The 14821-nt window shown below is 32.4% G+C and overlaps 1 protein-coding gene across 1 annotated transcript in view; it reads left to right on the top strand.

Annotated features, from left to right (window-relative positions):
- The window catches only part of SI (sucrase-isomaltase), a 77518-nt gene that overhangs the window by 60783 nt on the left and 1914 nt on the right, over positions 1-14821 (top strand). The window contains 10 exon segments of the mRNA XM_057738943.1: positions 1161-1294; positions 2231-2265; positions 2348-2464; positions 4950-5098; positions 7277-7361; positions 7445-7501; positions 8083-8207; positions 9518-9606; positions 13434-13483; positions 13725-13889. Coding sequence (XP_057594926.1) covers positions 1161-1294; positions 2231-2265; positions 2348-2464; positions 4950-5098; positions 7277-7361; positions 7445-7501; positions 8083-8207; positions 9518-9606; positions 13434-13483; positions 13725-13889 — 1006 coding nt within the window.

The raw sequence follows: 14821 nt of genomic DNA, 5'->3' as shown, positions 1-14821 counted from the left end.
ACAATATTGTCTCTATTATCAACAGATGGTTCAATATATCATATGTCTGTTTAAAACATTTTGTTTCCTGTAAGTTTGAGATATTCATTAATTCAAAAATTTCTTAAGCCACTGTTATATGCCCACCACTGTGTTAGGTGTAAGGAATACAAAGAAGATTAAGGCAGTCCTTAACCTCAAGAATCTCAAGGTCTCATTGAAGAAGCTTTATGTATAAACAAATCAGTACAAACACTGGATTCATCTTTAACAACAAAATGATTAGATACAGTTGATAACATGTTAGTGGGTTACAAATCTGCCTAATTTGGTATTTGAAATGTTTTGTCCTAATATAGTTCTGCAGTCCTTATTCATATACAGTTTATTTTGAGTAATATAAAAATGAACATTTTCTTTCCAATTAATATTATAGTGAAATTTTTTTTATTTTTGATACTTTTATAATTGTAATAGAGAGAAAGAGATGCAAATAATATAATACACTATTGCATTATTCTTAGCATTAGAATATGTTTTAAAATAAGTAATAAAATCAATAAACTCACTCTCTGAAGACTGAGGAGAGGAGAAAAGAAAAAAATATAATCTAATTTTTAAACCCATTCTCTTGAGATCTGGCTTTGGACAGATTTTATGCTTGAAATAGAGCAGTTATTTTATTTTTAATACCTAGGACAGCCTTGCTATCTTTAAACTATCCTCTAAAACAGGGAGTATTACAACAAAGGTTCTCTGCAGAGTATTATGGAGATTAAGTGTTGACAAGTTATAAATAAGAAGGGTTGGAACAATTAATAGAGTCTAAGTATTTATTAAGAGAACACGTTTAAGTAGAATGAGTTCATTCAAAAACTCAGAATATAATCTGTTGATTTGATAATATCAATAGTTGCCTTGTATTCACTGAACAAATAAATAAAGGGCCACTTAGGCATGTCACTCTGGTAAATGTTGGGAAGGAAAAAAGATGTCCTTCATGCTTGAGAGGATTTTATAGCATAATGAGAGAAGACTCACTTATAAAGAGCTGGTTGTGATAAGAGACACATAGACACCATAAATCAAATACTTTTTTCTTTAAGGAAGTGGTCCTAAGTAGAAATATCTGAAGAAAACATCTCATATAAAAACTCATAGATCTTCTCTATCTATATTAGTGCATTGCAGAAGGCAACTGGCAAAAGAGGAATTGTTATTTCTCGTTCCACATACCCTACTGCTGGACGATGGGCAGGACACTGGCTTGGAGACAACTATGCAAAATGGGACAATTTAGACAAATCTATCATTGGTATGTGACAGTCACCATCTTATCATTATTCTTTTGAATTTTCTATTAAGTATTCCCTTTTGCTAGTTCATATACTTTATAAGTCCTCTGAAATATGCTTTTGGCATCATATTTTACAACAGATAGCATAATGAAAACATGGGCCAGAAAGCAGGATCTAGTTTATTTTGAGAAAATAATTTCATCCCATTTGGTCTCAGTTTCCTTGTTTGAAAGGGTGGAAGCTGGGAAAGATAACATATAGAGGTAAGAATAGAAATGGGTAGAAATTCTAGATTCTAGGGAATGAGTCACTTATAGATCTTAAAGTGTGAAACATCACAAACCAAATTTTGAAAGTTTTCTGACAATAGTTGATAAAGAGTAAATAAAATATTATTTTAAAGGGAATACTTTTTTGGATCTAGACTTAATTCTTTACTATTTATATTAGGATTCAAGGAAACACTTAATGTTTAGAAATACTTATTTAAAAGAAGATCTGGGAATTCACATGCATTCTAGTTTATTAAAATGATCATTCCTTGGGGGATTTTTATCTAATAAGGATAATTCAATTTGTTTCAAATGATGAACTATGGTTAAATAATTACAGAGACAGCCTCTTATTTTAAAAATGAAATGAAGGAAACCACTAACACCTTCTTCTCATACTATAATGTGTTCATAACAGTTTCGTGACCTAAACGTGTCATCTTGAAAGTGTCAAGGAAGCATTATAGTGGCTTATTTTTATAAATGTCATTAATACTATGAAATAAAAACTACATAAATTTCATAGGAAGAAATGATAGAAAAGTATATTGATAATCTGAAAAATGTTTCATTGAATTAGAGGTCAATATTAGAAATACAACATCTTCATAAATAGAAAAAAGCAAATATCGAAATACATAAAATAGTGGCTTTCTACAATTTTTTCCTAATTTTTTTTAGGTATGATGGAATTTAGTCTCTTTGGAATGTCATATGTAAGTAACTCTATTCCTTTTACCTTCATCACTTATTAATATTAAGAAAGAAACTATTTAATTAAAGATAACTGTGTTTTAGACTGGAGCGGATATCTGTGGTTTCTTCAACAATTCGGAATATCAGCTCTGCGCCCGCTGGATGCAGCTTGGAGCATTTTATCCATACGCAAGAAGTCACAACAGTGCATTTACTAGGGTATGTGATTGCTGCATTTACTCTCATTGCTTTGCCCCACTAACCTTAAACAGTTTTGAATAGAATTCACCCTTCCTGGCTGATTTCCAGATGAATGCTTTGAATCTCTTTACATTTACCAAGGGCATCTGAGCCCATCACTTTGAGAATTTTCTGAGTTTTCTTTAAGCTTTGGCATTCAATACTTGGTTAGCTGACATACTTACTGCTGTTCTATATAATTTTGGATTAGGCATAAAAAATTTGCTTCTGGAAATTATTCTAAACCTGGACAGAACAGTAAAAAAATCAGTTTCAAACCAATAATTAGAGGTGGAAAGTCATTAAACAGCAGTGCCTGAAATGGGCAGATTTAACAAGCAAATGTTTTAAAAATGAGTTGAGAAACTGAGAAAAAAAAAGGAGAAGGGAATATGAGAACTAATTTCTGAGTGGTGGCACTATTTACTTTACTATACACTTTACTAAACTGAAAGAACTTTTTGAGTAAGGGAGAGACAATAATAAAAATTATGGAAGAGTATAAACAATTGCAGGCAATATCTGAGTAAGTGCTAAACTTTGTGATATTACTTTCAGTGGAGAGGTATAGAAGAAAGATAAATTATCAAAATGCACCTCATGGAAGAATCGTAGACAGAGCTGGTCTTTTAAGGATGGGTTCTAGCCATAGTAACCGAATGGTAGAACTCATTATGAGCTGTGAATTCTTCATGTCTCTCCTAGGAAATTTTAGTCAGAATAGAAGGGATAATTTATATTAGAAAATGAAAATAACAATGAAAATCTCTACAAGGTTAAAAGGCAGTGTGGGACCACATTTTGGAAGAATATGAAACTTGGGCAGTAGAGACAACTTAATGGGTTGGCAATATTTTAACAGAGAAATTTTATGTCAGTAATGCAATTCAAAAAGCTGTATTATTGGGAGAGTGAGTCATGAATCAATAAAATCCTGAACAGGGATTTGTTCAACAAAAATTCATTGAAAACCTATTATTTAATATTTACAAAGTCCCTACCCTAATGCTTTATATAATGCAGGAAGGATAGAAATAATAGAGAATTACATATATATATATATATATATAGAGAGAGAGAGAGAGAGAGAACGAAAACAGCAGGTACAAATAAATCATATGAGGGAAAACTAGAGTAAACTAAAATGATAAAGATTTATGAGGGTTCCGTTTTAGAAGGGATGCCCAGGGAGGTCCTCTTGATGAAGTGACATTAACATTAGAGCAGAGACTTGAGTTGGGGAGAGCAACAAATTTAAATATATGGAGGAAAATTCCAGGTCTGGGAAACAAGTGAAAGACCCCAAGATGGGAATGTGGCTGGAGCTTTTGAGAAGATGAAATGGGGGTGGCAAAGACTGATGAAGTATTTCTGAATAAAAATCTACAAAACAGAAGCCTCAACTTAAGTTTAATTATGAGGTAATTTGACTGAATTTAGGGATGTATGGTTTAGCATTAAATGCTTGTGTTTCAGCATTTTAAAACTGAAATAACATCAACAAAGCAAATATATTCTTTGCCTCTTCTAATTTGACTTTGAAACTAGTAACAGTAGGATCGTATTGACATATAGCTTAATAGTTCTTGGTTTTGTACTTTGTACTTTCAAGGTTTTTCCTATTCTAACACTACATGTACAGGTGATAGCAATCGGTCATCATTCAAACTTTCTTACTACTGAAATCTAGAAAAGTGGGAATCTTCATAGATATGATACCACTCTTAAGGGCTCCATTCCTATTGATAACAACAAAAAAACATTGGAAGTGTTGCCTCCTGGAGTTATATGGCAGTCTTGTTTGTTCCCTTGGTATAAATTAGAATATAAAATACTAATCTCTCTCCCTATTATTTTGTTTAGCCAGTAAGTGCAATAACATTTTTTAGAAGCTTTTAACTTTCCAGTGTCAATTTTAGTCTTTTTTACCTGGAGAGTGTATTCCAGAGCAGACATGGACATGTTCTTTTTTTCTTATCCAACATTAATTACATCCTCTCTTCCTCCTATTCTATTAATTCTTTCGTACCATAATTTATTCATTTCTCATGAGAACATACAATGTGCAGGGTCACCATAATGGGCTCTGCATGTGTCTGTTCATTTCAATCTGCTTCTGTATAGCATTCTCTTTCTCTCCTAGACTTTTCACCCTACACTGAGTATCACTACAGTTGGCAATGTGTTTGTTACCTATTCAAATATGAACTGCTCTTTACATATGTTCACCTAAATGAAATCAATCCATGGGCTTAATTTACATTTTCTTATTAAAGTACTAATATTATTCTCTCTCTTTCTATCATATGAGATAGAAATATTACTCCATAAGACTTTTGTGATGAAAAAGTGTGTAGCATATGACAGTGAATTAAATTTTTCCCTACTTTTTATTTTCCAACTATGTATTTGAAAATTATGATTTAAACAAGAACAAGAACTTATGACTTTTGCTTTGTTTCAGAGACAAGATCCTGCTTCCTGGAATGAAACTTTTTCTGAGATGTCAAGGACTATTCTAAATATTAGATATACCTTATTGCCCTATTTCTATACACAGATGCATGAAATTCATGCTCATGGTGGCACTGTTATCCGACCCCTTTTGCATGAGTAAGTGCAAAATTTTTTTTCCTACTGCAGACAGATTAGTGTTCATTTAATTTACTCAATAATCAATATAAAATACTTTAAATTTAAAACTTTTCATTATTATTTTAGTGTACACTTTGGGTTAATAAGCATTTATGTAACTAAATCTACTAATAAGCAAACTAATATATGCCATTAAAAATGAAACACATTAATCAGTTTTTAAAAAGTAATAATTCTTAGGAATAGCTACTATATACCAGGTATTGTTCTAGATGATTTACAGACCTTATTACATTGGTCTATATTTTCAAAACTTCTTGGAAATAAGTAATATTATCTCCATATTATGGTTGACTTAATTGAAGTTTACAGCAGTTAAGTAAATCTACCATGTATAAATGCCTGACTGAAGAAGAGCACCCTAACTCTTCCTAGAGATGGTCTAATTGGGTACCCGAGAACAGTTCTAACATTCTCTGTAGAAAATTGTTTTAGATTTGCTCCTTAAAGCTCAAACTGATGTAAGACCAAATCTTAAAATTCTAATCTATGGTATATAGTTGCAAAAATTTTAGCCTGTTCTATTTTTAAGGCAAATACAAGCAATTTCTTATGAATGTAATGAAAAGTAAAAAACATATTCAAGGACTTCCTAGGTGGCAGTGGGTAAGAATCTGCCTGCCAATGCAGGGGACACAGGCTCGAGCCCTGCCCCAGGAAGATACCACATGCTACAGAGCAACTAAGCCCATGCACCACAACTATTGAGCCTGTGCTCTAGAGCCCGTGAGCCACAACTATTGAGCCCATATGCCACAACTACTGAAGCCCACGTGCCTAGAGCCCGTGCTCTGCAACAAGAAAGGCCACCACAATGAGAAGCCTACGCACCACAACGAAGAGTATCCCCCGCTCACCACAACTAGAGAAAGCCCGTGTGCAGCAATGAAGATCCAACACAGCCAATTAAATTAATTAATTAATTAATTAATTTAAAAAAGCACATTCAAGCATAAATACAAAAAGACCCTTGAAATAATCATGGTATACTTAGTTTTTTGTGTGCCCTATGTTACCAGAGTAATTGAATGAGGTGATTTTTTAGATTTCACTATTGGTAAACCTGTAAAAAATACATCAGTGACTATTTACTCAAATTAAACAGTAGTATCCAAGATAAAGTTACCAAAATAATAAGTTGATAAATATGTCTTCTGTTCTAATAGTAAGATAAAAGATCTGACTTTCTAAAAACAGAAGAAAAAAATTCCTAGATTCAAATTATCCTCTAGTAATTTATTACCATAATCCCTTCTTTATTTCTGGTTAACATTTTAGTAGTCTCTTGCCTCTTTTAGTTCCAGATTTTTTCCTCTTTGTCTTCTCCCTATTAACTTTCCAGAATAGCTGGAGTATCAGCTCTGATCTGAGTCCCTAGCTGGAAATGTTATTATTAACTATACAGACTATTGTCCTACTGAGAATTTCTGGTGTTTTGTTCCCATGGGAAGTTCATAGAGGAGTAAACTCAGCAGACCAATTTGGCATTAATCTCAGTTTAGAATAAAACAATACAAAACACAAAAGAAAAAATAAAAATATACATTTCCATTTCAATTAAAGAAAAAAATGTGGACATTTAATAGTGGTAATTCTCAAACTATAAAAAGCAGATTTTGTTTTTTCCAGCCATTTATATCTCAAATTCAGAAATATATAAACAAATGGAAGAAACTTTAAGGGCATATAAATTCACAATTCAGTGAGCTTAACTTACATAGGATGAGCAAACTGTTTAAAGTTACCAAATTAAGATTCTTATAACACACTTGTCTCACACTTTTCTTCCAGAGTGTTTATAATTTTATCTTCCTCTTTTGTTGATCTTTTACTAGGCAGAGTTAATATTTAAATTTATATGAATTCTCTTTAAAGGAGATCTCTTACTTGGTCTTATATATCCATCACAACTCTGCATTTTGTAGGAAGGTTTAGTCATGGTCTAGATTTACTCATAAAGTATTGTACTACTGCACATTGAATTCTAAGTAATGAAATTGTTTTTGATTTTTTTATGGTTTAATTTTCATTTCAGTTCACAAAAGTCCATACTGCAAAATGTGATTTTAATAATTATTTTATGGTATTCAGAAGAGATAAATTTCTTTGATTTAATTTTGTAAACATTTTGTCCAGGTTCTTTAATGAAAAGCCAACCTGGGATGTATTCAAACAGTTCCTGTGGGGTCCAGCGTTTATGGTTACCCCTGTAGTGGAAGATGTAAGTCCTACCACATATTTTTGTTCACAAAATAATTTTTCCTTGGTTTATATGTTTTTAATGACTATATCTTTAAATTCCAGTATGTTGACACTGTAAAAGGCTACGTCCCTAATGCTCAGTGGTTTGATTACCATACAGTAAGTAGTTAAGGAATTCTTGGGGGCTGACAATTATAGCCTTTTTATTAATTACATACTTGTTTTTCTTCCCACTTAAAAAGAGTAAGATTTTTTTTGCTAATTATATCTGAATCAAATTAACAAACAGTGAAAGAGTTAACTTATTTTGTCATAGTTTCTAAAGTAGCCATTGATGTATTTTACCAAATAAACATGGAAATTGTACAATTAGCACAAAAAGTTCATTGCCCTTTATGAGATATGCAAAACGACCATTAAAAGTAATGCAGTCCTTCCAAGAATAATGTATATGACAAATCAGGAATAACTTTTGTGACCCATCAAAAACCCATATATTTTCTGCATGTGACACCACAGAAACAAGTGGTGGTAAATTACTTTCAGAGCTATCAATAAACTAAGGAATAAGTATATGCTTTAACAACATGATTTCCTTATTAAATGGTTGTGGTTTTATTATTTTTTAAATTAAAAGACATATTACTTGATTCTATACATGTGCCCCCTCAAGTACCAATATTGCTGATGATTCTACTTCTTACTGTTTTTGTTCTTTCTTCCAATCCTCTCATTTCCAGGGCAAAGATATTGGTGTCAGAGAAACATTTCACACATTTGCAGCTCCTTTATATGAAATAAACCTACATGTCCGTGGTGGTTATATTTTACCATGTCAAGAGCCTGCTCAAAACACATTTTACAGGTAAATGAAGTGTTTACAGAACTCAGATTAGATTTTGAGATACATCATGCTAGAATTGTCAAGAACAGGGAAAGGTCTGAGATTTTATCCTACTTCCAAGCTTACAGGTTAGAGTCTTATGGATGCTGGGTCTGAGACAGAGGTCTTTCTTACTCTTGGCATAGCAAGAAATATGAGCTTCATGTTTGCTCAAGTTTCCCCATCCCCCAAGTCCCATGTGGGTGACATCAAGTGGCCAAGGTGAATTCTGCCCATGCAGGAGGTTTAGGTCACAGTTAAGGGATGCAACACTTTGGGAAACTCAATCTTTTATAATAGGCTGTAAACAAAAGCATCCATTCTTTGCTTTGAAGGGAGAAACACTGTCAAAGCTTTTGTATACAAAATATGTAGAAACTTGAGAAACTCATGGAAAATTGTTTTCCAACATGATAGAAATGTTTCCCAGACTAAAACACCAACTGAAACTTAATGTTGCTAATAAGATCTACTCATCTTTTACCACAGTGCCTATGAATTGAAATACATATATACATGCATGCCAAGACATGCTAATGTCTTTATATGGAAAATATAAAGTTGCTATGGAAGTTTGAACTGTAGATATTCTGGATATTTTAGAAGACTTCCATAGCAGTACAGCCTTCAACATTTGTGATTGGAAAAGGTAGATAGCTAAGTATAATATGTTTGAGAAATCCTTCCATATCAATATGAGGCTGACAAACCAAGTTGCTTGTATACTGAGCGTGGAAGCAGATATTTAGTTCATAGATAGGCCTATGGTAGGCACAAGCTTGGGAAGTATTGTCCCATCCAAGGAAAGGACTTGCAATTTTCTGGCTACTCTTCACATTCTTATTAACAGTTGCCAATGATAATTCAGTAATTTGTGTATGGAAATGTGAGCAAGGCTTAACTCATGTGAGATTAAGACATGCTATTGAAATACCTTTATGTTTAATGATCAATGACAGGATTATCAGAGAGAAAGAATAAATGAATGTATCAGTAATCTTAATATGATTTTAATTATAAATGAGGCCACTTCTGATTTGTTACAGTAGGTAAATCCTTGATATCAAAGACAAGCATGATATTTTCTATTAAATATGAAGGATTTATATAATTTCCATTAACTCATTAAAAAAGGAAAATCTTTTTATTCCCTTTGCCTAAAACAATTTGTCTTCTCCTTAATTGATATTCTTATTTGTGTTCCTTTGGATATTTCTACTGATGTCATATCATAACAAGACATATGCTACTGTATAAACCGTAGCAAAATTGTATTTCTTTCTTTCCTACAGTCGACAAAATTACATGAAGCTCATTGTTGCTGCGGATGATCATCAGATGGCACAAGGATCTCTGTTTTGGGATGATGGAGAGACTATAGGTAAGTGTTCCATTTAAGAGGTAAGCATAGCTGATAACATACATATCATCTCACATTACTTTTTTGTTACCTATTTTTGTACTTTGGAAGCTGAATAAAAAGCCAATAATATTATTCAAAGCTAAAATAGTTTCATAAATAGTTGAATCAACTTAAAAATAGACTTCCAAATATTTAAAGAATTTTTTCTTATCCTAAATATATTAAATCCCTATGATCAATGTCTAGATAACTAAGAGATTTGTGTGGGCAGGGATGGTATATTGATCATCTTTGCATTCCCAGAAGTTAGCCCAGTGCTGTTTGCATAATAGGCACTCAGTGTGTGTGAGGTCAACGGAGCTGAAAAGCCACGTTCCCATGTGCACATATTGATGCATGAAGGATGCCTCTAAAACATGGTAGTTCAGAAACAAAACTCAAACTTTGTCTCTATGCTTTATGGCTATAGTTTTGTGTGTGTGTGTTTTCAGTATTCAACAGTTTTTACATGAAAAGTTTAAGGATTTAAACTTAAATCGTTGTTTACTCCATGGCTATTCTTCAAAATCAGACTGAACTGCTAGACTTTTAGCAGTGAAAGCTCTGCTACCTGGAGTAGTTTGTAAAGCATGTATATTCTGGGGCCCACCAAATTGCATTAATTTGGGGAGAGGCCCAGGAATCTGCCTTTGAGTAAAGTGTCCCCAGGTCATTATTACAGTAAAATAAACACTGTTAGAGGATTAGGTTTACTGACAGCCATTAGCAGTGCCAGCTATACTAGATGGGAGTTCTGAGCATTCTCTTGACAAAAATCTTAGACAAAAACTAACATCTATCTGGAGCTATAGGGCAGTTCACTGCAATTTAAATAAATTATCCATAGATGAGAGGTTTTTCACTAATAACAAAGACATATATCTTTCATCTTTTCAGGTAAATCATAGTTAATATTCTACAACCATAAGAAATAGGAGTCTATTAGTAAGTAAAGCATACCAGAAAGTGATGTAAGAATCATATGGTAGTAAGCAAAACTCAAAAAAAATTACTTCTTCCTAGTATTTTGTGATTTAGAAGGTGAAGATCTCAACTGCTGTTAGTTAAAATCCTATGCTTTCAGAGCCCTGAACTTCATTAATACATTAACTGAGATTCTACAAAGTCTGCAGCCTTTCTTCCTCACTGGGCCCAGCAGAAGGCACTTTGAATTTGCCTACAATTTCCCAGGGATGTAAAGTTGAGTTATGCATAATTTGCATGCTTGTCTTGGGATATTTGAATCTTACTATCTAACAAATTGAGTTAATTCATTTTAACAGTAAGGAAGACAAAGCTTCTCTTAGAGTTTTTTGTTCAGCTCTTTCTGTCAGACTAAGATAGAGATGAATCAACTTGGTGTGACCTTTACCCTATTGAAGTTTCATGGCAGATTTGTTCTTTTATCACTGGAAAGCAATTGAACATAATGCACATATTTCTCTATGTTCTCTTCATGCAGGCATACAAAATTGTTCTGGCCCATTATATCTACTTTTTTGGTTATATTTCACAATCGTGGTATATTTATTACAATTAAGTATAAAGATTTCAACTAATCCCTTGAAATTTCTTGAGTGAACAGCAACAACAATACATAACAAATGCTTAGAGTCTCTGGATTTATTAGATCAGAATCTCCAAAGAAGTCTTCTCTCACAGCAAGCTTGCCAGCCTACTCCATAAACTAGATGATATCTAAATGATTTCCTCTTTGAAGTACATTTAAATTTTATGGAATATTATTGAAACCATAGAAATGCGTCTTGGGGAGCTCCGAGGAGCTCCAGTTCTTTATGTCTGTGCAGAAAGAATTAAGTGAGAAGCAAAGTGATAGATAAGAAGTGATTAGAATAGGATGCTTGCGAGGTTTACAAGCAGGTGGGCAAGAGGGTGCCATGCCGAGAACTTAGCAGGCTAGAATTTTATAATCAAAGGAAAAGTGGGGAGGGGGAGAAGATCACCTTCTTCCTCATTCTTGAGTAAACATCAAGCTTCCATCATCAGTTCCCCCTCCACATCAGGCAAGGGAGTTTTCTTGTCCCTACATTGTCGAACTGGGACTGTCATGGTGCAATGGAAATGAGCAAAAAGGCAGTAACATATACTAAAATATGGTAAATCATCTCAGGTTTCAATATAATGTCACCTTTTCCTTATATTTTTGTTTCTGGTGTATGCAGAGAAGCATTCCTAGGAATCATTAACCTACTGACCTCACTGGGCAGGATGTGGGTCTCATTCCACCATTGTTTTATTGTTTTAGGGCATGTCTCATGCTCATGTTGTATGGTTTTGTTGCTAAGCAAGCCTGCTTGATTTTGTGGTTAAGCAAACCTACTCTCTTGAGTGATTACTAACTTACAGGGTTTTTTTCTTTACTTACAATCACCTAGTGGAATTAACTATTTAATCACCTACTTGGCCCCTTTGCTCAGTCACAATCACTGTTACTTGTACACATATTTTTTTCTCTCTCAAAAAAAGCAAAGATAAAGCAAAATAAACTTATTTTGAAATATATGTACACTAAGTAAATTTTAACTGTTCTAGCTAATAAAGTTGTAGCTTAGTAAAATATTAATTTGTCTTACTCATCTTAGTGAAATAGACATGTCTACTCTGGACTAAGGTCATATGTGGTATCTTTCTCTTATTCCTTAAAAACAACGAAACTGTTCATATCGTCTTAATAGCTGTCACCTTTGTTTTCTTTTATCTCATCGACCTGTACTTTAAAAATTGCTCTTAAAAACTTAAGCTGTAATTATGTATTTAAAAATTAAGACAAAATTTTGCCTCAAAACATGTATTAAATAAGCCATATATACATTAATATGTATAGAGAAAAAAGTTTGGGGCAGAATATCGTTTGATTTTAGTATAGGCAAAATTAGTCTCAAATTAAGCAATTTTTTTCAGAGAATTCATGAATATAATGTTGGCATGTATAAGTGGAAAAGGGAATTAAAATTTGTTGCTTTTTCAATGTTATCCTAATACTTGTTTTAATCATGCATTTGACTCTATTTTGCCTTTCTGCCTTATACATTTGTTTAGTAGAAGTCAGAGAAAACTGGATGTAAATCCAGACTTGATAATTAGTTGTTTCACTTTTGACCATTTATTTAACTTCTCTGGGACTCATTTTCCTCTTCTATACAGTGGGAAGAATAATAATACATATCTCTTACGGTATTGTGATAAAGTACTTAGAATTTGACAAATACTAAATAATAAATTTTAGCTCTAAGTTTATTTTTTAATTTGATTTTAAGTATGGCAAGATTACATCTTATTTAAAGAGCTGGATATAAAACCTATGTTTTATCAGTTTGATTTCAGTTGACCTGTAATAATCTCTAACAATTGAATATTTTTCTCAAATGGCAGTAGGATAAGTTACCATCACGTTCTTTTTCCTTTATAATATTATTGTCAGTCATTGAGGTAGCCACAACTATCACACCCAATTCTCTTTATTCTTATACTTCTTCCACCCTCCCAAAGCTGTGTTAAGATGCTTTTAGACCTGTCACTGCTTTGGCATTACTCTCCTACACACAAATAGGCACATACCAACCTACTCATCCATCTAGGACTCTCTCTGGTGACTCATCCTTTATATTTCAGTGCTCCTTGGACTGTGTTCAAATAAGATATATAAACCTAGAGAAAATAAAATATACATTGATGGTATTTGGTACCCTTTTACTGTGAAAGAAAAGCAAAATATATAGTACTAGTATTTACTATTGTTCTTCTTTAGAAATATAAACACATCACTCTTTTTTTTTTCTCTATAGACACCTATGAAAGAGACCTATATTTCTTTGTACAATTTAATTTAAACAAGGTAGGTATTCATTACAGCTCATTTATATGAAATTGTGTTAAATAATATTTGAAGTTTTATGCCATATTTTATATTTACATATTTTATATATATTATATAATAAACCTCTTTTCAAATATGTGAATAAACAATTTGCTGTACCATGAAATATATTTTAGTTAACAGATATATGCTTTTTAAAGATTTAATTGCTTTTCCTAGATGAAGAGTTTAAATTATTTCTTTGTCTTTATCTTTATAGACCATCTTGACAAGCGCTATACTGAAAAATGGTTACATAAACAAAAATGAAATGAGGCTTGGATACATCCACATATGGGGGAAAGAAAAGACTCCTGTCAGTGAGGTTAATCTCATACATAATGGAAATAAAGAAACTGTTAACTTTGAAAACAAAGACCTGGAGGTAAGTGACATAAGAAAACATTTCTTTTTAAATGGAACTATTCAAAACGTCTACATGAACGTCATATATTTCTTAGCCCTAAAGAAACATAATTATGGGTCAACCATCACCTTCCTTGTTTATTTTCATTAAACTTCCATATCTATTTCCATATCATCATCCTTGGTAACTTGTCATATAAATCAACCTAATGGCATCTATTTTATAATTGTTCTGACATAATCAAAGCAAAATTAAATTTACATTAAATCTCTAAATCATTTTCATCCCTTCATGATCATGTGCCTCAAAACCTAATACTTTTCAAAAACAAAATGTTCACATTTGAACATTTAATATGTCTTAGATAAAATATATTTAAAAATCCTTACAAAATTAATAGAATTATCTATTAGCATCTATGAGTAATTTGACATACAGGTACATGAGGATATGATTCACACATTAAAGGAGTCAGGATTCTTATGTTAAAGTCACTTTGCTGCTAGTAATGAGGTTCTTACTTTGAATAAATACCTTCAGGACTTCTTTTGCCTTACAATTAAATAAGAATATGCAAGTAAACAATCTCTTAAACTCCTTCTGATTCTAAATTCTGTGAAAGTAGATTTCAAAGAACATATATTCTAGAAGGCAGCTAACTGTTTTAAGTGTTTGATACAAGTTTAAGCCTACATCTGTACTGCTAAAACTTGGAGTGTGAGTACACATATCTGCTTGTGTTTAAAGTTGAATAAAAACAACTAGCTTTTTATCAACTAACCACTTCAGATGAACTTACAAAATAGCTAGTTGTTTGACTGACTACAACTTAAAAAAATAGTAATTGTATCTTGGACACAATTTTAGGTTTTCATAAATTGTACAAGATGTGAGTGTCGAACTGCACCTGAAGCCATTTCCTCCAGTTGAAATTTAATATCTGTCCTATT

The sequence above is a fragment of the Hippopotamus amphibius genome, chromosome 6 (genome assembly GCF_030028045.1).
Source record: "Hippopotamus amphibius kiboko isolate mHipAmp2 chromosome 6, mHipAmp2.hap2, whole genome shotgun sequence".
Taxonomy (NCBI): Eukaryota; Metazoa; Chordata; class Mammalia; order Artiodactyla; family Hippopotamidae; genus Hippopotamus; species Hippopotamus amphibius.
The sequence above is the reverse complement of the archived record's forward strand: the minus strand, read 5'-3'. Positions and strand labels throughout refer to the sequence as shown.